Source organism: Arvicanthis niloticus, chromosome 3 (genome assembly GCF_011762505.2).
Source record: "Arvicanthis niloticus isolate mArvNil1 chromosome 3, mArvNil1.pat.X, whole genome shotgun sequence".
Classification (NCBI taxonomy): domain Eukaryota; kingdom Metazoa; phylum Chordata; class Mammalia; order Rodentia; family Muridae; genus Arvicanthis; species Arvicanthis niloticus.
In genome coordinates this window covers 117,733,299-117,757,328 of record NC_047660.1, presented here as the reverse complement: position 1 = coordinate 117,757,328, position 24,030 = coordinate 117,733,299, and the positions used below count along the sequence as shown (strand labels likewise).

General features: G+C 35.8%; 2 protein-coding genes across 6 annotated transcripts in view; one reads left to right on the top strand and one right to left on the bottom strand.

Moving 5' to 3' along the window:
- Positions 1–24,030, bottom strand: part of LOC117705391 (gamma-crystallin D) — a 763,352-nt gene that overhangs the window by 175,111 nt on the left and 564,211 nt on the right. The window lies entirely within an intron of this gene.
- The window catches only part of Pikfyve (phosphoinositide kinase, FYVE-type zinc finger containing), a 92,515-nt gene that overhangs the window by 60,337 nt on the left and 8,148 nt on the right, over positions 1–24,030 (top strand). For all 5 annotated transcript variants that reach the window (XM_076931765.1, XM_076931767.1, XM_076931764.1 and 2 more), the window contains 16 exons: positions 2,030–2,130; positions 3,475–3,546; positions 4,316–4,487; positions 7,052–7,230; positions 8,772–8,885; positions 9,248–9,356; positions 9,460–9,614; positions 10,120–10,210; positions 11,656–11,716; positions 12,949–13,086; positions 14,130–14,250; positions 16,666–16,761; positions 18,156–18,239; positions 19,044–19,141; positions 21,316–21,480; positions 23,270–23,329. In XM_076931765.1, the coding sequence (XP_076787880.1) occupies positions 2,030–2,130; positions 3,475–3,546; positions 4,316–4,487; positions 7,052–7,230; positions 8,772–8,885; positions 9,248–9,356; positions 9,460–9,614; positions 10,120–10,210; positions 11,656–11,716; positions 12,949–13,086; positions 14,130–14,250; positions 16,666–16,761; positions 18,156–18,239; positions 19,044–19,141; positions 21,316–21,480; positions 23,270–23,329 (1,816 nt within the window). The remainder of the gene's footprint in view (positions 1–2,029; positions 2,131–3,474; positions 3,547–4,315; positions 4,488–7,051; positions 7,231–8,771; positions 8,886–9,247; positions 9,357–9,459; positions 9,615–10,119; positions 10,211–11,655; positions 11,717–12,948; positions 13,087–14,129; positions 14,251–16,665; positions 16,762–18,155; positions 18,240–19,043; positions 19,142–21,315; positions 21,481–23,269; positions 23,330–24,030) is intronic.

The following is a 24,030-nucleotide window of genomic DNA, read 5'->3' as shown; positions in this document are numbered from 1 at the left end:
AAACTAATCTTCACAGGTCTCATTATGTGACCCTGGCTGATCTTGAGTTCATAATCTTGCCTGTATTTCCTTAATGCTAGGAGTACACACACACACACACACACACACACACACATATATCTTTCTAAGAGTAAAAATTACATATTGTTATTTAACTGTATCTGTTTAGATAGAAATTAAAGATGTTTAAAGATGATTTACTTGTGGATGTGTACATTACTAATGTTGAAACTTATGAAGAAATCTTTCATTAGATGTAATGCAGTTCTGTAATACAAAAAATCTAGTTTCACTGTTAGTCAAGGAAGTGCTAAATAGTGGTGCTAAACAATCGTTTGTGAGACTCACACACAGAACCATAGTGAGAGTCAAGAAATTTTGAATGCTTTTGTATAAATTTATAGACAGTGATGAGGATATTTACATGTACCATCTTATTTTACATGTACATTTATGCACCTTTGACTCAGTATTCCAACTTCTCTATTCTTGAATGATTTAAATATATCTGTGCTTTTAAGAATACATACAAGATTGTTTGTTTGTTGAAGCACTTTTTTTAATCCACTTTTTTTGTAGTTAAAAGGATTGCATTATGTTTTGCAGATGCAACAAATACTTGACATTAAACAATTTAAGGTAGTTTATTTTAGCTCATGATTTCATAGGCTTCAGTCCATACTCCTGACTCCATTATTCTTGATAGCTGGAGTCTGGCAGAGGTTATTTACTTCACAACAGATAAGAAGCAGAGAGAAATCAAAGGCCTGGGATAAGATACAGCCTTCAGGGAGACTCCTCCAGTGACCTACTTCCACATAGGCCCCACATTATGATTTCTAGAACATCTAACATAGCATCCCAGTTGAAGAACAAACTTTAAATACAGGATTCTTGGGCATGGGCATCATTCATAGTCAACCCATATCAAAGGATATGTTGGCCCGTATTTGATCTGTATAAAACCCATGATAACTTCTGAACTACTAAAAAGCATGTCATGGAATTAATTCCATGAATGATTTTTAAAAAAAAATACAGCTTTAATGTTTTCTTATAATAGAATAAAACACGGATGTATTTTAGTATATTCTCAAAAAAGGAAGTTATGTTAATTCATTTTTGTAGCATGTCTCATTTCAGTGAAAACAAAATCACCTTTGTATATGTATGTATGTATGAACATGTGGGATTGTGTGTGTGTGTGTATATATATGTGTGTGTGTGTGTGTGTGTGTGTGTGTGTATATATATATATATATATATATATATATATATATTTGAACAGTGTGAATAAACAAAAAAGAGTAGTTTTTCTTTTAGTATTTGTTGGTTTGAAATAGGGTTTTTTGTAGGCTGGCATCAAACTTAAGATCTAGTTGAGGAAGACATTAAACTCCTGGTCATCTAGACTCTATCTCCTAAGTGCTGGGATTTCATGCATGTGCCACCATGTTGGTCTAAGTGGCTATTTAGCTGTGCAAACTACATGGTTTGATCGGCAGAGTGGCATCTAAGGAGGAGGAACTTTACCTCTACGACTTGAATTTTAACAGGGAACAGGAAAAAGCACAGGTGAAAAAACATCTCAAAATTTAGATCTCTAGGTACCATGGATTGATACCATGTCCTTCTGTCAGGTCATATCGTTTCAGAGGAATACATTTTAACTAATTTGTTCTTCCAAAATATAATACAATTTTGAAAAAATGGAATATTTATATATAAACAGTTAAGAAATCCAACTTCTTAGTTCTCTTCCCCTTTCAAGCCCAGCTTTGAGTATAACTAAGGCCTCATTTATGTTATACTCCAACCCCAATTACTTTACACTTAAGATGACCTTAGAATTCTGAAATAGTCCGTGTTCAAAACCCAGCTGCTCTTATAGCTAGCCTTTTATAAGTCTTCACAAGCATCCAACAGTGATAACAGAAGACTTTACTGACTGAGTGCAGCATGTTTTGTGTCAGTGAATTGGTAGGAGCTGTGTTCCGACTCAGGTACTCATCTATTGCTTGTTCTGCAGGTGGACTGTCTGAATCCTGCTAACCACCAGAGGCTCTGTGTGCTCTTCAGCAGCTCTTCTGCCCAGTCCAGCAATGCTCCTAGTGCCTGTGTCAGTCCTTGGTAGGATGCTTGTCTGCACTATTGTACCTAGTAGTGGGATTCCAACAACATAACAAAGAATGCCTGCTTTTAGTTTTGACACATTGATGGTCTCATGTGAATTGATAGAATATTTAAACTTATGAAGTAACTGGAAAGGTTTTTTGTTCATGGATAAGTAATTATACCTTAAGTAAGAATGAAAAAACTGAAAGAGGAAAGAGAAATGTCTATATTACAGAATTTACAAAGTTGACCCACAAAAGCTGATTTTTGAAACCAAAAATCTACATTTTGATTATAGCATGTACAATTTAGGTAGGTTTTCCCTTTGTATAAGTTTTATAAAAATAGTCAGCCTTTTGTCTTACTGTTTGTAGTTCTGTCACTGAATTATACTACCAGACCAATCTTTTGTCTCATTAGAGTGTTCTTGCAAACATCTAAGTAAATTTTTAAAAACAAACACATTTTATAATGTTGTAATATTTCTAGTGATAGTCATAAAGACCTTACATGCCTGTCTTAGGTTTTTGTTGTTATGTTAAAACATTATCTGTCAAAAGAAACTTAAAGGAGGAAGGGTTATTTGACTCATAGTTCAAGAAACAGTCCGTCATGGCAGGGAAAGTCATAGAAGCTGGAGCTTTAAATAACTGATCATAGGAAGTCAGCATTCAGAAGACAGCATAGAGTGCATGCATGGATGCTGTGCTCAGCTTCACTCCCTTTCTTACTGTTGTTTGTTGTTTGCTTGTTTTTGGTAGTGCTGCTTCCATAATAAAACATTTATTTCCAACAAAAAGATTTCTAACTTGAGTAGTTCCAGGACAGCTTTAAGCATGATTTTCTGAAAGCTCGTAGGGTTTCTCCCCTTAGAAATTAATGGACTCTTCAGGTAATACTAAGGATACAGATTTTAACAAGCATACATGCAAAGTCTCTAATTTTGGTTAGTTGTGGGTTAGGTACAGCTAGGAGTTGGCTCTTAATCAAGAGTGAGAGCTATTTTTCATACTCAGTGACTAGAGGGCAGAAGGGCACAGTCTTTATTTTTCTCCCCAGTGTTGATGGGGATTGAAACTGAAGATGATTTTACCTCTTCCTAATGCAAATCAGTTTTATTCCATTTATTTTATAGTTTATGCATTCTTATTAAATGATTTTTTAAGATACTAACGGAGTAGGAGTGGAAACTGCTATAGTGTGGCGTCTACACTTGTTTGACAGGATGAGATAAAACCTGTTCCACAGCATCATCAGATACATTTTTCTTTAGTACTTCATCATAAGCATATTTAATAATTAGAATATGGTCTTGGTGGTTATGTTGCCCTATTTCTAAGAAATCATCTCTTCTTTTAGGATTGTAACAATGGAGTTTTATGGAAAGAATGATCTTACACTGGGAATATTTTTAGAAAGATACTGCTTCAGGTAAAAGCCGATTTCTTCCTCCTTATGATTTATTATGGGTTTTTTTTTTTTTTTTTTGGAGAAAATGTCTCTCTCTCTCTCTAGCCCTGGCTGGCCTAAACTTAGCTTTGTAGACTAGACTGGTCTGGAACTCACAGAGATCTGCCTCCCAAGTGCTGGATTAATTATTATGCAATTTTGAAGTCCAGAATTTTCAAGCTAAGCATTTTGAGTTGAATGTCAAGTATTGTTGATGGTTCTTGTTTTTATACCACATGTCAGAGTGTGTATTTACAATGACATAATTTGTTTTATACTTAACTGGGAGCTCTTGTGTTACATATTTCTTGTATCTGTGCTTGTCTAGTCTTTCTGCCATCTCAAGACTTTTTTAGTATGTCTACATTTATTGTGACTCAAGTGAGAAGCAGGCTTGGGAGCAGCTCAACATCAGTTTAAGTTTCATTTGTGTTTCCAGTTAAGTTTCACAGCATGGCATGAAGGATTTAATGTTACAAGCTTCTTTTGCAGGGAAGAGTCCTTAGAAATGTCTGGGCTTTACTGTTGTTTGAAATTGGACATTAGATAAGGTGCTCTGACAAATGGGAACTGCTACTGTGCTTCAGTTTAAGACAGCTTGGAGCAGTGTGCATCCTGTTCAGGTTGTGCACTGTCTGTCATTCTTCTAGAGCTACTGCTGTACTTTCTTGGTTGTGGCTGATCATTCAGTACTTGCTGTATGAACTCTGTTTCATATTTAATGTGAGAAAGATTTTCTTATTTATTCCAGGTCTTCTTACCAATGTCCTAGCATGTTCTGTGACACCCCCATGGTTCATCACATTCGACGCTTTGTTCATGGCCAAGGCTGTGTACAGATAATATTGAAGGAGTTGGATTCTCCAGTTCCTGGATATCAACATACAATTCTCACATATTCCTGGTGCAGAATCTGCAAACAAGTATGTGCTGCTATTGACATTTTATGTGACATTTCTTTCTGTTTGTATAGTTCTTTGGGGGAATGTATAGTCAGTAGGTTTTTGAACTTTGTTATTTTTCATTGTGATCTTCACTTAACCTTCTAGTGCTATATGCTTAACCTAAACTTTAAACTTCACTGAAGGAATATATGTCATTACATAAAATAAGTATGCCTTGTCCAAGAAATATATTGAAATTATATTTTGATAACTTATGTATGTTAATTTAGCAGACAATGTTTCTGTTTTCTAGGTGCTGTTTTGCACCTTAGGAATAGAAAGAGAATAAGGGATGGCTTGTAGAGGAGGAGATAGACTTAGAAGGCAGTAACTACAGTGTATTAAGCTACTTACCTAACAAATCTGAGTCTGTATCAACAACTGTTCTGAAAAATGTACATGAGGCTTTGTTGAAAATACAGGTTTTTATGTCAATTTTAAAAAAAATGACATGGGTGAGTATTTAATTTTTTTTGAACTGTTTCTCCTAACTCTGAAAAAAAATGATGTCAGTGTTGTGATTCTTTTTATTTGCTTGTTTTTGTGTTAAATGGGTTCAATCCATCTTTGGAGAAGTGCCATAGGTTTGTGATTTATTCATTTATTTATATAATCTTATTTATTTACATATTCATGTAATTTTATGTGTATGTGTGTGTGGCCAACTCCATGTATATACATGAGTAGGCTAAATGAGGGCTTTAGAACCTGGAACACTGGAGTTAATGGTGGTAGTTAAGTGGAGTATTCTTACCTGCTGAGCTATCTCGCCAGCACCAGAATTATGGTTTTTTTCTTTTTGTGTATGTGTGGTTTACATTTACTTTTATTTTTATACATGAATGTTTGCCTGCATGTATGTTTGTGTACCATATGTGTGCTTAGTGCTCAAGAAAGTCAGAAAAGGGAGTTGAATCCCCTGAGACTGTAGTTACGAATGGTTGTGAGACTCCGTGTAGATGCTTAGATCAAACCCTGGGCCCTCTGGAATAACAGTCAGTAATCTTTTAACTGCTGAGCCATCTCTTCAGTCCCTATAACAGTTTAAATACAAACTGTTCAGACTTAAGTGAATATGTATTAAAATTGCCTTTATTATTATCTTGATGTATTTTGAAGTATGATTGGAAAGTATTTATGATAATTGTAGGTAAAAGTGTGTTTGTTCGTATAACCCCTGAGAATGGTGACATTAGTTTTCTTTATGAGCTGTTGGCTTACTGGCCTGTAGTGATTTGTAGTAATCAAAGTCTTTCATATTTTCTTGTGTGTGTGTTAGTGGATATCAGGCTATACATGCTAGGCAAGTGCTTTACAATTAAGCTAGGTCCCAGCCTTATTTTCATACCCTTAGGCCTTTTGATCTTGGTCCCGTTAGACAGCTTGTAGCATTTTGTTGTGAACTCTACAGATTAGGGGTTCTTCACCATCCTAATGCAGTTCCTCATGTTGTGGTTACCCCCAACCATTAAATTATTTTTATTGCTACTTCATAACAACATTAACAACTTACTATTATTAGGTATTGTAATGTAAATATCTGTGTTTTTCAATGGTCTTAGGTGACTCCAAAGGTGTCACCTTTGAGAACCACTGGTGTATATTGTGTAGTGACTGTTGAATTAAATGAAGAGTTAAATTTTAGTGTGTTTTCCATGCTTTGGTTTATGCATTTAAGATTTAAAAAAAAAATTATGGGGTTATGCTAGAAAGGAAAAGCGTTATTCATACAATAAAAGCTCCTAGCTGAGGAAAATGTAATGTTGAATTTTGTAAGCCACAGTAGTGTAAAAGGAGGGCAAAGGGTACAAGAAAGTAATTTAATGCAAATGGGCAGTAAATATGCAAATAAAATTTATTCATTAATGTAGTTGAAGTATAAGTAAAGCCAAATATAAATGAAATAAGAAAATGCCTTTTTTTTTTAAAAAAAAAGAAATAACGTTTTAAAGATGAATAACTTGTAGGATTGGTAGGAAAATGAGAGAGTTGGTATTTTCAGTTAATGTTGAAAGTGTGTGTAAATGAACGCACCTGATTTGGAAGGAAGTATGGTAAAATGACTATTGCCCTTTGATCAGTTATTCATTGCCCACCATTACTGATTTTATTTTAAGGGAATAATTTATGTCTGTTTCTGAGTGTGTTGATAAGGAAGCCCTATCTATCTGAAATGCCAGTCAGTGGGAACCAGGTGCATCTACGAACATGGACCTATGGCCATTTAGAAAGTTGTAAAGAAGGAAAGTAAGCAGTATATAAGCAGATTGACGGTACAGACGTTACTGCAGCTGTTCTTCAGTATACAGTGTACAGTATATAGTATACAGGCAGATTGATGATGCTGGGGTTACTGTAGCTGCTCTTCTCTTAGTCTCCCAGTCAAATCCAGCTTGAAGAGTTTATTCTTTTCCTAGGTTTTTGTTTTTTCCACCTCAGTCAGAATATGTTGTTTGTCTTGAAAAATAGAGATATATCTTTCATAAGTGAGATTCTTAGTCTGTAATTTATTACTCTCCCCTCCCCCCTCCCCCGAACTTCAGGTAACACCAGTTGTTGCTCTTTCAAATGAATCCTGGTCTATGTCATTTGCAAAGTACCTTGAACTTCGATTTTATGGCCACCAGTACACACGCAGAGCCAATGCTGAGCCTTGTGGTCACTCTATCCACCATGATTATCACCAGTATTTTTCTTATAACCAGATGGTGGCGTCTTTCAGGTAAGAAGGCAGAGGGGTCATGCGTATTATCCATTCCTTACAGATAGAACACTTCCATTACTGGGTTGCATTTGGGCGTGTGTGTATGTCTTCCCTGTCTCTAACCTTGCAAATGCAGAGAGCTATGCTTTAAGAACTTTTAGTGTTAGTTACCCTTTATCCTAAGAACTAGGCAGTATTGTTATTCTGTTATAAGCTGTCAGTGATGGGAGTCATGGTTTAAACATTGGTTGATTTTCTGTTTCCTGACTCACTCTGGACCATTGCTTTTGGCATCTGAAAGTCTGAGAATTTCGTTGAGATATTAGTTACCACAAAGATCCTAAGATACTTCGAACAAAGCTAAAATTCCAAGTTCAAGGAATAAGTCACTGTTGCCATATCAAATGTGATAACACCTTAAGCTTTGTCCTCAGAAACTAGTAATACCAACACTTGACTGACCTAAGCATTGCCACTGTGGCTAAGCCTCTTGTTTTAGCAGGAGGTTATCACAGTAGCTCTGGGCAGACTTCTTAGCCTTACTCCTATAGCTGGCTCTCAGCTCTGTTCAGCAGTCAAAAGTGACCCTGTTACAGGAAAATCAGCAGTTCCCTATTGTGCTCTAGAAATTCCAAAGGTATCTGGTTTACCAAGTAGTGGCCAGAATCTATTTTCTGGCTTATAAACCCTTACAAACTCTGGTTGCCCAAGGGTTGTGTTCTCACCTCCTACTGCTCACAGTCACTCTGCTTAAGTCTCACTGGCTCTGGTCTGCCCTCTGCCATGCCAGCTAGGTACCTACCTGGGAGCCTTGTACTTATCCTTCCTTCTCTCAGCTGCTTGTTTCTCAGATACCTACCTGTTGCTTCCTTATTACCAGAGCTCTCTATTTAGCTCTTACCTGCCAAGTACTCCATGCTTCATTCTCTGTTCATTGTTTTTTCCCCATAGACTCTGATAAAGATACTTTATATATTTACATTTTGGTTAGTTCATTATTCCTAAGTTACGAGGGCAGGAATTTTGGTGCTGTATTCTAGGCATTTAAAACTGTATCTCACACAATATACTCATAAAATATTTATTAATTAGAATTTTCTTTTTAAGACAAGGGCTTTTAACCATAAATGTAGGATATAGTTGGGTATAGATAGCATTTACTAGTCTATACTTCAAGTAGAAAGGAAGTGAAGACTTCAGCATGAAGAAACCTCAAGAGCTGAGAGCTAATAAGTACCTATTTAACTTTATTTAAATTTCTTCAGATCCATAGCAAAAGTTTGTATTAAAGTCATTGCTGTTTTTATAGCAGATGGCCCCTCAGAGGGATAAATAACAGCATCATTGGCAAGGGTAAACCAAAATCCTCTCAATATTGGGAAAGATATTTCTGGTGGTTGAAAGGTTTTTTTTTGTCTTTATGAAACTTAATTTTATAGAAAATATTATTTTCTCTTATGCTCATTCGAATTAATTGATCATTTACATATATATGTATATGCTTTGTATAAATTATTAAAATAGTTTTCATTTTCTTTTGTTGCTGTTTTTTTCCTCAGTTATTCTCCTATTCGGCTTCTTGAAGTATGTGTTCCACTACCAAAAATATTCATTAAGCGTCAAGCCCCACTGAAGGTGTCTCTTCTTCAGGATCTCAAGGACTTTTTTCAGAAGTAGGTTTTAGTTGCTTTGGTCATCCATTTTTGCTTGGTCATGTTTGTAATCCATGTTAATTATCAGGTTTACTCATTTAACTCTGTTTTTGAAATATGAGTAACTTTCCTTTTCTAATTATAGATCGTATGTGCTCAGTGTGAAAAATAATGTAGCGGAATACCTCTAAAACATAACTGACAACTTAAAAGTTTGAAGTAAATCCTTTGATGCCTTGGTTTTCTTTGCAAAATTCCATACGATTTTCTGCTGAGAATTCATTTTAGCTATAGTTTTATGTAAAATGCCTTTCCCCTAATTTCTATGGGATAGTTTGGTTTCAGCTCCTCTAACATGGATGGTGCTCTGTCATCACTTTTAGGGTTTCACAGGTGTACCTAGCTGTTGATGAGAGACTTGCATCCTTGAAAATGGATACATTTAGCAAAACTAGAGAGGAAAAGATGGAAGATATCTTTGCACAAAAGGAGGTAATTGTTTCTTTTATAGAAAATCTGGAAACTACTGTTTCCAAGAAGCCCCTCTGTTTCTATGGTATCTCAGCTTACCAAACTTGGATCTGTTGTCTTCCAGATGGAAGAGGGTGAGTTTAAGAACTGGACTGAGAAGATGCAGGCAAGGCTCATGTCTTCCTCTGTGGATACCCCTCAGCAACTGCAGTCCATTTTTGAGTCACTCATTGCCAAGAAGCAAAGCCTCTGTGAGGTGCTCCAAGCGTGGAACAGCAGGTGAGGCTTTGTCGGGTTTTTGTTGATAGCATTGCCAAATTTGTTCTACCATAGTATTTCAAAAGTTATTTTCTGTTTCTGGGGACCAAACCAAGGCAATGCATTTGTTAGGCAGTGCTTTGTTACTTAGTTTAATCCCTAATTCCAGTTTTTAAATTTAAATATCCTCATTGATTTTACATGCTCCATTTTCTTAGTTATAAAGGGATTTATTTACTTTTTTATTTACGTAATTTTGGCCTTTGTTCTGTTCATCCTTTAAAACATACTGCAGCCTTTACATAGTTTGTTAAGATAAGAGGAAGCAGCCTTCATTGCTAGTGTTTTAAATGTGTGTGCTGTTGAGTGAGACTGAACTAGATCAGTGTGCTGTGAATCAGCTTTGGCTATCGTAATAATTCAGTAGTGGCTGTGTACAGCTTTAAAGTCTATAACAGGAAAAAGTTTATAAGTAGAATTTAAGGTACTGAAAACAAAACCATGTTCTTTTTGCCTGTGGCTATAGGTTACAGGACCTTTTCCAGCAGGAAAAAGGTAGAAAGAGGCCTTCAGTTCCTCCCAGTCCTGGGAGACTGAGACAAGGTGAAGAAAGCAAGGTAATAAAGTGTAGCATTGTCTTTGTTGTTTCACTGATAGAAATATAGTTAATTCCATTTCTAACACTTAGGAGTAATAGTTTAATGCATAAAGTTTTCTGTCATGTGTGAATTTTTCAGGTGCATATGATCTGGATTACTTTTATATTTTAATACCTATTAAAATAATATGTTATAATTTATTTATTTGAGTATTTCTAAAAAGGCTGCTCTACCTGAGACAGTATAGAAGATATAAAAGAGGAAGAGAAGAGCTCTGGTTTCTCAGAGTATATAGTAGAGTTCTCAGTCTTTATTTTTTTTCCTTTAAAAAAATATAGTTGTTTACTTTTATGGCATGAATGCTTTTGCGTACATGTATGTATGTGCACCTTGTAATGCCTAGTATGAGACCTTTTTGAGTACAGTCTGTAGACATAAACTTGAAAATACATTATCATCCAGTAGGTGATCTGCTTTAGGGAAGTAGAAAATTTACTTGAAATTCTGTTGCATGGCTTTTTGATAAATTGTCTTGAGTGCTTTTTTTTAGATTTAGGCATTTTTCTGGGTTACATGGCATGCATTTGTGAACAGGCTATAGTTACAATCTGTAGTTACTATCTCATGAAATATTTGCCTGGTTAAAAAGAAACTGATAGAAAATACATAGACTCCCAAGAAAACACATGGACTCATACAGATTTAGTGACTAATAGAAGATTGTAGAAAACCCTAAAAGAAAATAGAATTTTGGTGTAAAGTAGGTAATAGTGGTGGGCTATTTTATGTAAGATACAAATAAAGATTTCTGTGGTGTGCTAATCTTTACTGAATAAGAAATGACTCCTAACTAAATTCTCTGTGGGGCTTATAGTCCGTCTAATATATGTTGTTCATGGATATTCAGACGTAAGAAGGCTCAGTGGATGGATTATCAGAGATGAGTAGGCTTACTTGACAAACACAAGTGTTCCGAGATGTAAGTAGCCAAGATGTGAGCTATTATTTACAGCAATGTTCTCAAAGTATGGGTCCACGTCTGCTGGTTTTCTCTTTATAATCTGCATGTCTGTTTAAAGCCAGGATTGGTGTTGTGATAGTATGTCTCAGTAGAGTAAATACAGAATCTAGCTGTCTTATAGTTAGCCAGACATCAAAGATGTTTCTGAACACGTGAAACAGTGATACTCTTCATTAGTGCTCTTTTTTCTTTAAGTTTTGGAAAATAGCTTTACTCTTCAGGTAGTTTTTATATGTATGTTTTATAGAGTTATTTTAAGTGAACCAGTAGATGCCATTTAAGAATGTACTCAGGTTTAATTAAGGTGGCAAGAGCCACTTTAAATTATCAAGAGGTAATATTTTAGTGGAAACAGGTCGTAAGTTCAAAAATTTCAAGATTCATGGGGTTAGACTAGTTTTAAAATATGATCCTTAAGAATAGCATATTTATATCTCTATAGATAAGTGCAATGGACACATCTCCAAGGAATATTTCTCCAGGACTTCACAATGGAGAAAAAGGTTGGTCTTCAGTATGGTGACCTCTCGCTCTTGCCTTTAAGGAGATTTTTTGCTTTGTAACTGCTTTTAACTGCTAATGTGAGCATTATTTTCTAATATACTCGTCCATAGTCATTTCCTCCTTCTTATAGAACATTCTGATTCTTTCTGGTCTGAGACTGTCATGCAGTGTGCTATAAGAACATAAAGGAGGATGTGAGAAAAGCGTACAATGTATCGAGGGCTGCCAGTAGGAGAAGAACAAAACCTGACGCCAGCTTTCTCTTTTGCTTATGCTGGTCAGCCTCCCTGTTGCAAGGCTCTATCTTAGCATGCTGAATTTATATTTTATATCATTAAATTATTTTTTAGATTTACGATTTTTTTCTTCAATAACTTGGTGCCATCTTGGAATTGGGAAAACTTACATAGGCTGACTACTGCAAAGAAATTACCATTTAAAAAATATTTTTCTATAATAATTCTAACAGTATTTTTCCTCTCTTCGGATAAAGTCTCCCCATAGTGTTCTAATCCCATTCTCTGTTAAGCTGAGTAATATCTAGGTAAACAATGTAGCATTGTTGGATAGAGGTCAGGATTGGCTGACACAGTTTTGTCACCAAGATTTGGTTGTGGTTAAGTCATACAATCTTTCTGGATTTTTGTGTCAATTTTTATGTCACGAGTTACATGACTTACATAATTTTTAATGGACATTTTATTGGACATTTTATTTATTTACATTTCAGATGTTATCCACTTTCCCTATCCCCCCCCACTCCTCCCCAGAAACATCCTATTCCATCCCCACCTCCTCCTGCTTCTATGAGGATGTGGCCCCATCCATCACCTACTTCCACCTCCCCACCCTCTAATTCACCCACACTGGGGCATCCAGCCTTCACGTGACCAAGGACCTCCTCTCCCACCTATGCCCAACAAGGCCATCCTCCCCTACATATACAGCTGGAGTCATGGTTCCCTCCCTATGTGCTCCCAGGCTGGTTGTTTAGACCCTTGGAGCTCTGTTTGGTTGGTATTGTTGCTCTCCTCACGGGGCCGCAAACCCTTTCAGCTCCTTCTGTAACTCCTTCATTGGGAGCCCTGTGATCAGTTCAGTGGTTTTTGAAAAGTTGAAATTTCTGTTTTAACAAGTAGAAATAAATGATTTTGCAGTTAAGAAATATTATGAGCATTATGACATGGACTTTTTGTTTTAGTGACCTATTTAAGATTGTGTGTTTGTTTAGAGGATCGCTTCTTGACAACCCTGTCCAGCCAAAGCTCTACGAGCTCCACCCATCTCCAGCTGCCCACTCCTCCTGAGGCCCTGTCTGAGCAGTTAGTGGGAGGGCCCCCTGACCTAGATACAGCCAGTGGCTCTGAAGGTAAGGTGTGGGCCATGTTTTACTCAATGTTATTGAATCTAAGACTGAGATTATTCCTTGCTTTATACGTGTCTCTGAAAAAGAAGAACATGCTAATTCCATGACATAGTGGTTTCTTAGTCTTTAGAATTGTTTATTTCATTTTTGTTAAAAGTGTATTTTTAAGGGGCTGAAGAGATGCGTCAGTGGTTTTGAGCACCTGCTGCTCTTCCAGAGGATTGGGATGGATTCCTAGAGTCCACATGTTAGCTCACAACTATTTGTAATTCCTGTCCCAGGGACTTTTTTTCTTGCTCTTCTGACACTCTCCTTGGATACCAGTCAGGCATGTGGTGCACATACACATATGCAGGCAAAACACTCATGCACAGAAATCATAAAGTATTTCAAAAGTACTTTTTTAACAAAGGTTTTCATTTTGTTCCTCCTTCTATTAGTACTACTTGACATGCATCAATTTGTGTATGTAAATGTTCTAGTAAGACAATATTATTCAATGTTATCTACATTTTAGGGTTTTTTTTTTTTAAGGCATGTAAAATGTATTATTTCTTTGTTAGGTGAAACAAATTTCTGCCAGTTTTTTTTTTTTTTTTAAACATTTATGTTATAAAGCTCATACCTTCTTTCATCTCCTGTTTTTTGTTAAGCAATAACTGCTTTAAATTTTGGGTCACTTTACCATTGCTGCTAAGCTCTGGTGTAACAGCCAGAGGGCACATTCCTCAGTTGGAGTACAGTGCTGGGACAGCTCACTCATGATCAGACAGACATTTCCTTAAAAATCCTGCTGTGGGAAGAGAGTGCTGAAACAGGATGGTCTGAGTGTCAGGTGTGAGGACTTACACACATCTCTCTGAACCAGTGTCGAGTAGATTTCACTCTTGCCATTTCATGTCCTAAGAGCCGCTTTCTTAGACCAGAAACTGGAAGCTGTAGTTTATATCTGTCTGTATTCTGAAGAGAAAATGAAATAAAACAGATACTTCTGCTCTTTGTTTTTCCTGAATGTTAATGTAAAAGTGGAATATGTTTTATCCTAGATGTATTTGATGGGCATTTGCTGGGATCCACAGACAGCCAGGTGAAGGAAAAGTCAACCATGAAAGCCATCTTTGCTAATTTGCTTCCAGGAAACAGCTATAATCCCATTCCGTTTCCTTTGTAAGTATTTCAGAATGAAGTGGCGTGCTCACTACTTATTCCCTACTTATATGGATCAGTATATCTGCAGATATGGTTAAGTCTAAATTTACATCATCCTAGTAAAAGAGATGGCTTTTGGCATGCAATTTTTAGAATGTTCTGTCATAGAGAATGAAAGAAGAAAACAGAATGTTTAGTGTGTGAAGGCACTAGTTAGGAAAAAAGATATACAACACATATGTATCTATGTAAAGATAAGTGCTATATCCACTGACGTTTTAAAAAACTTATTTAAAAATTTTGCTTGTGTGAGGGGTGGGGGCTTTGTATGGTGTTATATATGTATATGGAAGTAAGTACCCTTGTACAGAGGCCAGAGAGAGACATTAGGTGTCTGGTCATATCACTCTCTACCTTATTTCTTTGAGACAAGGTATTACACTGAACTCATAGCTAGGTTGATGCCTGGCAAACTCTGGTGATCCTCTTGTCTCTGTCTCCCTTAGTACTGGGGTCACAGACATGTATGGTTATACCTGGCCTTTTATATGGGTGCTAGTGATTTGAGCCATCTCTTTAGTCTACATTCATTTATCTTTAAAAGACATATTGCTGGTGTATATGAGTATATTCATTGTAACAGGATACTGATAAGCAGCAAAATGGCCCATGCATGTTTTCATATTTTTTTATGTTGTATTCACTCAAACAGGAAAGAAATATATAATGGTTGTAAAAGCTTGTCTCTCTACTGGTTGACCTGTTTGGCATCAAATGCTGCCTTTGTTTTGGTGGTACAAGTGCATCCAATTCGTTTGTTAATAAGGACCTTTGTTTTTATTCAGTAGTAATTAAGTAATTAAGTTTCTATTTAGTGACTGTTCAGCTCCCCCCCCCCCCAGGTGAAGTGCATTGCTCTTACAAGTTTATGGTCTTGAGGGAAGAGACTCAGACAGTTTAGGATACATCACATGGTAGTCAGATATAAAGGCTTGTTTTCTCAACACCAGGTCTGAATGTCTGTTTCTTCAGTGTCATTTGTTGCTTTCTATTAATGGCCTTTGTGTTTTTACCATCTTTCTTAATCTGAAAGTTATGTTCTTTTCTGAAGACAGCTTTACTGGATGGTCCTTCTATGCCCCAGTACTAACCGGATAGGCCTCTATGTTTTGTTAGGATTCTTATCTTAGTTTAGGCTGCTATAATGAGTTTCTATATACTGGTTTATAAATGATAAAAAACTATTTCTCACAGTTATGAAGGCGGGAGGATCAAGCTCATGTCTGCAGGGTAGATTCTGAGGGTCTTTGTTTAGGCTGTCCTCACATGGTGGAAAGAGAGTTCACTTGTCCCTCTTGTCAGGGACACTACTCCCATTTAGGATGTCTTCATCCTTAGGATCTAAAGGCACTGTCTCCTAAAACCATTACACTGGGGCTAGGATTTCAACCTAGCATTTGGGGAACAGGAGTTAAACACTCATCTGCAAACAATTCTCTTTTTGCATTGATCAGAGAATGATTGTATTTATTTACAGACTTGTTTCTTTACTCCTGTGTACTACAAACTTAACCTGTTTCATTCTCACCAGTGTATTGTTAACCATGTACACGCATGGAAAATACTGAAATAGGAGTTTTCCTCAATACTGTTTTTCTCCCATATTAGATAGTGAGTAAATGGCATTTAAAGTAAAGTCAGTGACTCTACCTCATAGTTCCCAACAGAGTTGGAGCAGAAGTCAGAGAGCAAAATTTGGGTTGAAGTAGAGTCAGCACTCGGTTTCTGTGTGATGACAGTAGAGTGGTTTTGTTGTCTTATTTGCTGTGGAACTGTCAGCACAGTTTCTGCATAATTACTGGGAGGCATTCTCTGAGGCTAGAAATAGAACATGAATTTAGACTATTCATTGCATATTCCTTTTTGAGACTAGTATGGCCAAGGTCTTGATGGTATGTAAAGCTTTGGAGTAACTATTCTAGAGTCCTCCAATTTGAAACCTATTTCTTTTCCTAATGTTTATTTTATGTATATGGGTGTTTTGCCTGCATGTATGTCTGTGTACCAAGTTTGTGCCTGGTGCCTGGAAAGATGAGAAGAGAGAATTGGATTCCTCTTGGATAGGAGTAACAGACAGTTGCAAGGTGCCACGTGGGTGCTGGGAATCTTATCCTGCTCTTTGTGCTCTTCTCTGCTGAGCCAGCCATCTCTCCAAACCCCTATTTCTGACAATTTTCCAGTTGATTTATAAACTTTTCTTGTTATTTTTATTGTTTATTTTATTCAATTTCTCAACATTTGTATACATTTTGGCTTTCTTAGTTATGGTCACATTGCTCAGTATTATCTTAAATTGTCCTGAAATTTGATTGTACTGGGTTAATCAATTTTATATTTGATTTACTTCAAAGTATATTTTTATTTATTGGGCAGTGATCCAGATAAACACTACTTAATGTATGAACACGAACGGGTGCCCATTGCTGTCTGTGAGAAAGAACCCAGCTCCATCATTGCTTTTGCACTCAGGTATTATGAGTCTTTCCTGTAGTTACATCTGTGTCTTTTTAAATCTGTCTGTTAGTTACCTTGTTTGGGGCTCTTTAGATACAAGCAAAAATATATGTTTGTTAAGCATGAGAATCTTTTTGTATTTGAAAATCTTTAATACTGGGATAATGCATGGCTTTTAAGCAAGTAGTTACTAATGTGGCCTGGTATAGTATCTATTAAACCTTGAAAATGCTAACCACTGTCTAATTTATACCTGTTAACTCTTACTCTATAGTTTAGTTGTTAATGTAACAGTGAACCCATTTTGCAATATCTGAATATTACTTTTTTTCCTACTTTGCACACATACTGGCTGAAATTTCCTACCTGGAGAATGCTGTTTCTGCATCTTCTACCAAAGACATGTTTGGATGTTTAGCTTAGTAGTTATCATGATCATAAAGAAGCATTGCACCTTTAAAATATTTATATCTAATGTCTAAAATCCTCAGTATCTGCTTTATACAGCTATCATGGCAGTGGTGAATTTAGTTTAAATAGCATATAAGGTTCTTAACTAAAATTTTTCATTGTAAAGTATAAAAATAAAAAAGTGTTTTTTATGTATTGATTATAAAGTATCCCATTTATTGGAAAATATTTGATTATAAACAAAATGTGGTACATAGATATTGCATATATCAGAGTAAATGGTATGGTTGTATCTGATTCTACCTTCATGAACTTTAGAGTTTACATTAGATAAGAATTATTTTCTTTACAAGAGCCTATATAGTGCTTTTTTTTCCTTTGTGCTTTAGCATTATGGAGATGATACTTTTTTTTGTCTGTTTTTTCTCATTGGTTTATCACAGTTCATAGATATTAAAGGCACAAAAATATAATTATTCTTTGTAGTATTTGGAAGCAAATGTTGTACCAGAGTGTATCTTTCAGTATTTTAGAAAAGTAATGGATTCTAGTATTAGGCTGATAGTCCAAGAATCAGAGTTTTAAAATTTTGGAATGTTACTATCATTATTTTTAAAAGGTTTAGCCCTTCATTAGAAAAGTCATTTTCAAATTCCTTTCTTTTTTGAGGGTTGTGTAGGGGTTGCTGATGGCCATTAAACCCAAGGCCTTTATATGCTAGGCAAGAGCTCTCCCACTGAACTACACCCTACCTCTTTAGCAGTGGTTTTGGATCATTGTTAAGATTATTAGATATGGTTGACGGTGATTTTTTAATTCTTTGAGAAGACATTAATTTTTTTCATAAGGCTTGATTACTTTTGTTAATTCCTAATGTATTTGTTTAGCTATGGGCACATATAATGATTATGCTTTTATAATACAAAAGTTATTTTAAAATTTATTATTGTTAAAGAAGAACTTAATGTTTAACATTTTCAACCTATTTCTGCCCTAAGTTGTAAAGAATACCGAAATGCCTTAGAGGAATTGTCCAAAGCAACTCTATGGAACAGTGCTGAAGAAGGGCTTCCAGCCAATAGGTGATTCATGATTGAGTAAATTCTTTTAAAATTGAGCTCTGTCATTGTTCTATATATCTTCTTAGTTCTATGTTAGCATTTATTAGTATAGAATCTCCTAGGATTCACATAATTCACTTTAGCCAACTTTTGGAGGAACAAAATTCAAATCTTGTAAAAGACCTTACACAGCCCTTGGTGCATACTTTCTTACCGTGCTGTGATGGGTTACTATGTACTGTAGATTAAAACTTGCATTTTTTTTTAATGATAAGGAGAAGTGGCTGTTTTGTTGAAAAACCTGGAAAGTTTGTGCTGTGGCTTGGCTTTATAATTTTAAGTCTTTGTAAATTTTCTATAGTACTAAAGATCCTAATATTTAGAAAATATACTCAAATCAATCTACTTAGCATGTTCTGTGTTTTAGACAGAAATTGGCATAGGCTTATCCTTACTGAAATAAAATCTCCTGCTTTACTGAGCTGATAAGATTTAATTTTAATTATCTTTGTAACTAAAGAAAAATGATATTGGTATATTTTGGTAATTGACATATAGTTCTGAGTTTGGAGAAAGTTTATTAAAGTTTCTCCTTTTTTAAAAAAAACATACTTTTCTAGTTTTAGTACTTTATGTTTTTAAACCTAGTAGATGTTTCAAGATGTTTTTGTGACTTGTATTTTTTAAAATTATGAATCAGATTTCAGATATTGAGGGTAGTGTTAGGTAAGAAATACAGTAATTTAGGAACTAGAATTCTTGTTTTTTGTTTTTTATCTGAATATCTTCAAATTCTTTCTTTTCTTTCTTTCTTTTTCATGGTAGTGCTTTAGATAACAGACCAAAGAGCAGCAGTCCTGTTAGATTACCTGAAGTCAGTGGAGGACAGACACACCGTACAGTAGAAGCAGAACCTCAGCCAAGTAAGACTTAAGGCTTTTATTATATCTACTCATTAGTACTTATTTGTGTGTGTGTGTGTGTGTGTGTGTGTGTGTGTGTGTGTGTGTGTATTAGCATGAGTGTGGAAAGCAGAAGGCAACTTGTGGAAGGTAGTCTTCTCCTCCCACAGTGTGGGTCTCAGTGATCTTTTCCAGGTTTTTGGGCTAATAGGCAGGCGCCCATTACCACTGAGCCACCACTGGCCCCACATGCAGACATTTCTACCATTGTTGTATTCATGATTTGTGGAAGAAAATGCCACTTGGTAAGAATCGGTCTTTGAAAAATAAACATTTTTCTCATCTTTTTAAAAGGTGTATTGCTTTTTCTTTGAGTATTCCTTGAAATATACATTCAATTTACAGAATTTAAAACTTGGAGAAGCCCTTTGTGAAGAAAGAATTTGTCTTTTTGTTTAAAATACACAACCTAAGAAACAGCAGCAATGTACAGTTTTTAAATTTTATGTTGTTATTGACATAATGAAAACTTTTTTGGTTTTGCCTTTTAAACTTTACTGTATTCACATAAGATTTATCTGATGTATCCATATTTTTAGGAAGGAATCTGAGGTTCAGACTAATAACTGCCGAAGGCTAGACGGGGGTGAGGGGGAGAGAGAGAGAGAGAGAGAGAGAGAGAGAGAGAGAGAGAGAGAGAGAACTGGGACTTGACAGTGACTCTTGTTAACTATCTGCTGATACTCTGGATCAGTAGTCCCAGCAGCTCAACTGACTGTAAAGCTTAACAAATGGCAGTTCACTTTCTATGAATTTTATAAGTGATAAATTATTAGAGTCATACATATTAATATGCTCAGTAAAACTCTATAAACCCAAAAGCAAAAGTATAAATTTTTGCCATCCTTAAAAAGATTTTATTTTTATTCATGTATATGTCTGTGTATGTTTGTGTACCTGTATGCTGTGTGTGTCTTCTTGGAGGACAGAAGAGGGTGTCAGATCATCTGGAGCTAGAGTTTCAGGGAGCTAGCTGGGTGTGAGGACCAAACAGAGGTCTACTGGAAGAACAGAATGTGCTCTGAACTGCTGAGCCGTCTCTCCAGACCTATTTGTCTTTAATTATGAGTGTGCCTCTGTGTAGGGATGTGTTCATTTGAGTCCAAGTGCCCATAAAGTCAGAAGGTGTCTGATCTCTTAGAGCTGGAGTTAAGGCAGTTTGAGCTGTGTGATGTGGGTACTGGGAGCAGAACTCAAGTCCTCAGCAAGAGCAGTGCAGTGCTCTTAGCAGCGGTGCCGTCTTTCCAGCCCTAGAGGGGCTAGAAAAGATATGATAGAGTATCAACCATAAAAGTGCTTAATATTTACTGGTGCACAAGTCTTTGCTAACAGAACAGCAGTTTTTGTAGGGATAGCTATGTGTAGAGACCCAAAAAGCAGATGACGATTCGTACAAATGGAGAGGTAGCTGGCTCTAAGACTCAGTCCTGACCAGTTCAACTGAAGAGCACAGATGTACTTGTAACAAAGTGAACATGATACTTTATTGTTTTGAAAGATGCTGTAAACAAAATGTTTTCCTTTGTTAAAGTGCAGAACACAGTGACTGGATAACTGGCTCAGGGGTTAAGAGTTCTGACTGCTGTTCCAGAGAACCTGGGTTTGATTTTTCAGTACCCACATAATGGTTAACAGCCGTCTATAACTTGAAAGTTCCAGGGGATTCTGACTTCTTCCGGCACTCATACACATGGTGTAATTATATGCAGGCAAAATACCAGTATACATTAAATAAGAATAAATCATAATTCAGAATACTTAAGATACAAAAATCTTTTTAACTCTTTTTGCTTATGAAATTATTTTATGTTAGTTTTTAAACTGCTTCAATCTTATGAGAACTTGGTGGTAATTTATTCTACTGCTTAAAATATGACTGCTTTTAAAAGGATTTTGATCGACTTTCTGGAGAATTTAACATGCTGACCTTCAGTCTTGTTTCTGATGAGGGCAAATGGGGGGAAAGGATTTACAAACAGCAGCAGCATGGGGAATTGCAATTTGTAAATAAGAATATCTGTGTAATACAGACTCAGTAACATCACACAGTGGTTATTGCCAACAAAAGGTTGAAAACTTGTAGTTTTCAGTTACTGACCTGTACTTACATTAATGTGGTACCTTCTACTTTTAAGCCAAAAAAGCTTCAGGAATGTTGTCCTTCTTCAGAGGAACAGCAGGCAAGAGCCCTGATTTATCTTCTCAGAAGAGAGAGACCTTACGTGGAGCAGATAGTGCATACTACCAGGTTGGGCAGACTGGCAAGGAAGGGATGGAGAATCAAGGCCTGGAGCCTCAAGGTGTGTTGTTGACCGTGTGTGCTTATTTTAAGCTTTAATTTATTTTCTTTAGCTTTGTGTATTTTTAATAGGTTTAAGTAAGTAATTCTTTGCCGAAGCTAGGGCATCCTCTTCATTTTAACTCTTTAGTTTAATAGACCAGAAACAGCATGATACTTGAAATCTGTCTGGGTTCAAATATCTGCACTGTTATATTTAATGTGTTAGAATCAGAAAGCCTCACTCTTCATATGTATAAAGAAACAAAAGCATCGTCTTTTAAGGGCTAAATGGCATTTCTATATATGTAAACATAATTCGAAATATGTACTCAACTTTTCAATACCCCGTTACCCCCTATAGATGTTTTCTTCTTTTCCAGTCACTGTAAGATTGTGGTTATTTATATGTACCTTCATTTTGATATTTAGAAACTATGTTTACCTAATTATGTTTAGATTTGGCAAATTTGACCAACTCTGCTACCTGATTAAAAATAAAATTTTATCAGAATAGGGCCATGTGAATTTATTTTCTGTTGTCTGATTGCTTCACATTAAGTTGGTGGTCAGCAGAGAAGTTGTAGCTTAGTGAAGTATTTACTGTTTGACTCTTTAGAGGAATTGTTTGGTGACTTGTAACTTAGATCATGAAAGAGAAGTTAAAAAAAATAGCAATTGCACTTCCTTTCTCATGTTGGGATTTTGTCTGGTTTGAAAAGCCCTGCTCTTAACCAAGAATCTGTTAGCACTTGATTCCTGCTGGGAAAGGAGAATCAGTTCTCTCCAGTGGAGTGTCACTGAGTTATCAGCCACACTCCAGGGCAGGCCTCGTGCCCAGGAATAATTGGCCAACATAAAATACTCTCTGTTTTTGCCTTCTTGGTATGTGCGCATGTTTTGTTTTAGATTTTGGTCTTTATTTTCATGTTTTGTTTTTGGTCTTTTTTTTTTTTCCTTTTCTTTTCTTTCTTTCTTTCTTTCTCTCTCTTTCTTTCTTTCTTTCTTTCTTTCTTTCTTTCTTTTTTAAGAAAGAAGGAGAGGACACAAAAGTATGAAGTTAGGTGGGTAGGGAGTTGGGGAGGATCTTGCAGGAATTGAGGGAGGGGAAAGAATATGATCAACATACATTGTATATGAAAAAAGAAAAAAAAATCAAAACTGCAGATTGGTTTGGTGGTGTACAATTAGAATCCTAGCATTCAGGAGGCTGAGGCAGGAGGATTGTGAGTTCATGGCTAGTTTTGGTCATATGGTAACACCTTGCTTCAAAATAAAGCAAAACAAAACAAAAATAATAGCCCCTGAAATTTTTTTTACTGTTAATTAAAGTATTTGTTTGATATCTGTTTGTTCCCATTGGACTATAGGTATTTATAATGTGTCCCTTGAGGGACAGGATATGAAGGATATGATTACAAGTGATTTTGAAATGTGAAACTTAGGGGTGATTTGTTCTTCTACATATTAGGATGCAGTCTACATACTAAGACTTCAGTCTATTAAAAAAGTATCATAAATATGGATAGAAAAGCCATGGGGATTCTTGGTGTAAAAGCTGAGTTTACTGTATTGCTGTCACAGAAGTCACTTGCATGTAAGAAAAATGAACCAGCCTGAAATATTGAAATCCCAGGAAAGAACATACATTTTTTTTACTGTAGTCATTTGCACAATTTGTTTGTCTAATGTGTGCTTTATAATAATTTGATTAGGATATTTTTATTATTAATTTGCTAACTTTTGTTGCTATATTGAAAGAAAGACAAAATGAACTTCTAACATACTTTTACTATATATTAAACTTTTAGATGAAATAGATGGAGGAGATACACAGAAGAAACAACTCACAAATCCTCATGTGGAACTTCGTAAGTATGCAATAACATTTGTCTAAGGACAGGGACTATAAGTAACTTCTTTCTAGATAAATGTACTGCTTGTTTTCTTTAATGAGTGTTAGGTATTGTTTGAGTTTTATTTAATCTATAATTCAATATATAGAACTTGTATTTATTTTCACCTTTTAAATTATAATTTATTAAAAAATATATTTTAATTTTAAAAAATGTAAATATTTTCTTACTATGTAATTGAGAGACACAGAGCTTGGCAAGCAGCTAATATTAGGACATTTATTTCGGGCTGAGGATGAAGTGCTCACCTGCCAAGCAGCTTTGACCCTGGGCTCAGTCCTTGCTACCATATACTCATAAAGGACAAGGTTTTAAGTACTGCTTTAAAGTATAATGAAGAAAATACAGTGTCCAGTGTTGAAGGAGAAGAGAGTTTTATATTGAGGTCTTTGAAGATGAGTAAGAATGGTTAGATGTATACCTGATACTGTGAAGCTCACCATAAAACAGCTGAGGTAGACCAGGACTTTTACTTCAGTAGGAAAGATGTTATCACCAAGAATCTGAAAGCGTTGTGTTTGGTGCTTGGAGAGGGAAGGAAAGATCTGCTTTATGTACCTTTTTCTCATCCTCTTTCTCCTTCTCTTTCTTCCTCCTCTTCCTCCTCCTCTTCCTCCTCTTCCTCCTCTTCCTCTTCTTCCTCCTCTTCCTCTTCC